The sequence below is a fragment of the Asparagus officinalis genome, chromosome 7, assembly GCF_001876935.1.
Source record: "Asparagus officinalis chromosome 7, Aspof.V1, whole genome shotgun sequence".
Classification (NCBI taxonomy): Eukaryota; Viridiplantae; Streptophyta; class Magnoliopsida; order Asparagales; family Asparagaceae; genus Asparagus; species Asparagus officinalis.
Window position 1 is genome coordinate 75,664,637 of NC_033800.1, and position 1,245 is coordinate 75,665,881.

At 40.3% G+C, this 1,245-nt stretch overlaps 1 protein-coding gene across 1 annotated transcript in view; it reads right to left on the reverse strand.

The window, feature by feature from the left end:
• Positions 888–1,245, reverse strand: part of LOC109847384 (receptor like protein 30-like) — an 8,247-nt gene continuing 7,889 nt past the window's right edge. The window contains exon 5 of the mRNA XM_020416616.1: positions 888–1,173. Coding sequence (XP_020272205.1) covers positions 888–1,173 — 286 coding nt within the window. The remainder of the gene's footprint in view (positions 1,174–1,245) is intronic.

Below are 1,245 nucleotides of genomic sequence, written 5' to 3' on the forward strand. Positions count from 1 at the left end.
TGAAGAAGTTTCTACAAGAATTGGGTCAGAACCGAGAAAATTATATTCTCTATTGCGACAGTCAGAGCGCAATTCATCTCAGCAAGAACTCGACCTTCCACTCAAGGTCCAAACACATCGACGTGAGGTATCATTGGATTCGTGATGTGTTGCAAAATAAACTACTGCAAGTTGAGAAGATTCACACCAATGACAACGGGACAAATATGATGACGAAGACTCTGCCTAGAGAAAAGCTTGCTATCTGTAGAGAGATTGCTGGTGCGGAGGACCCCTTTCACACATAAAGTGAAGGGGGAGATTTGTTGGTCCACCTCATGTGTTCACGTGGGCCAGCAAGAAAAAAAAAGGTGGAGATCACATGGGACAGCAATCAAAGAACGAAAGATTGGGTGGGCATTTTCGCTCTGTCAAAAGTTACGGCTCGTCTCGTTTCTTTCTCTTTGTCAAACACGTGGGTCGGCAAGTAAGTAGAAGGACAGCAGGAAAACAAAGAAGGTCAGCAAAGGGACCCACGTACTTTTGACAAATTGGAGGATGTTGAACGAAATTCACGGCGAATTTCGAGGAGAGAGGAGGCTGGTTTCTTCTATAAATAGAAGATGCTTCGTTCATTTTTAATCATCTGAAAAACAAGAAACAACAAAGTGAGAGCCTCAGAAACAGAGAGTTTATCCGAGAGAGAAAAATAGAGAGCCAATTTGTGAAGTTCTATCCACAAATTGAAGTTGTGTTGTTAGCCAATTTTGTGAGAGATCCACCTAAGAGTGAAGTGTGTAACCCCATTATTATAGTAAAAATTTTTAAGTGGCCTACGGGTCCTGTGGTTTTTACCTCTTTTTGGAGGGTTTTCACGCTAAAAATCTTTGGTGTTATTTTTGTCTTATTTAGTTGGGGAAATTATTCTGGGATTTGTCAATCTTTCCCAACAAACGGTTTCCATCATAGATAGATGGATCATTTAAAGTTTGAAGTTGGTTACCACTTGGAATCCTTCCCCGTAAGTTGTTATATGACAAGTTCAAGTGATTTATAATAGCTAAAGAGGAAATGCTTGACGGAATCTCACCAGACAGTTGATTTCTCGAGAGATCAAGAGACTCGAGCTGATGAAGATAATCGATCTTCTGTGGAATCCTTCCATGTAATTGATTCCCAGATAAGTTCACATACCTAAAAGCAAAAAAGCTTCATCATTTCTTTAGGAATCTCTCCAGAAAAACTATTTCCCGAGAGGTCTAAGCT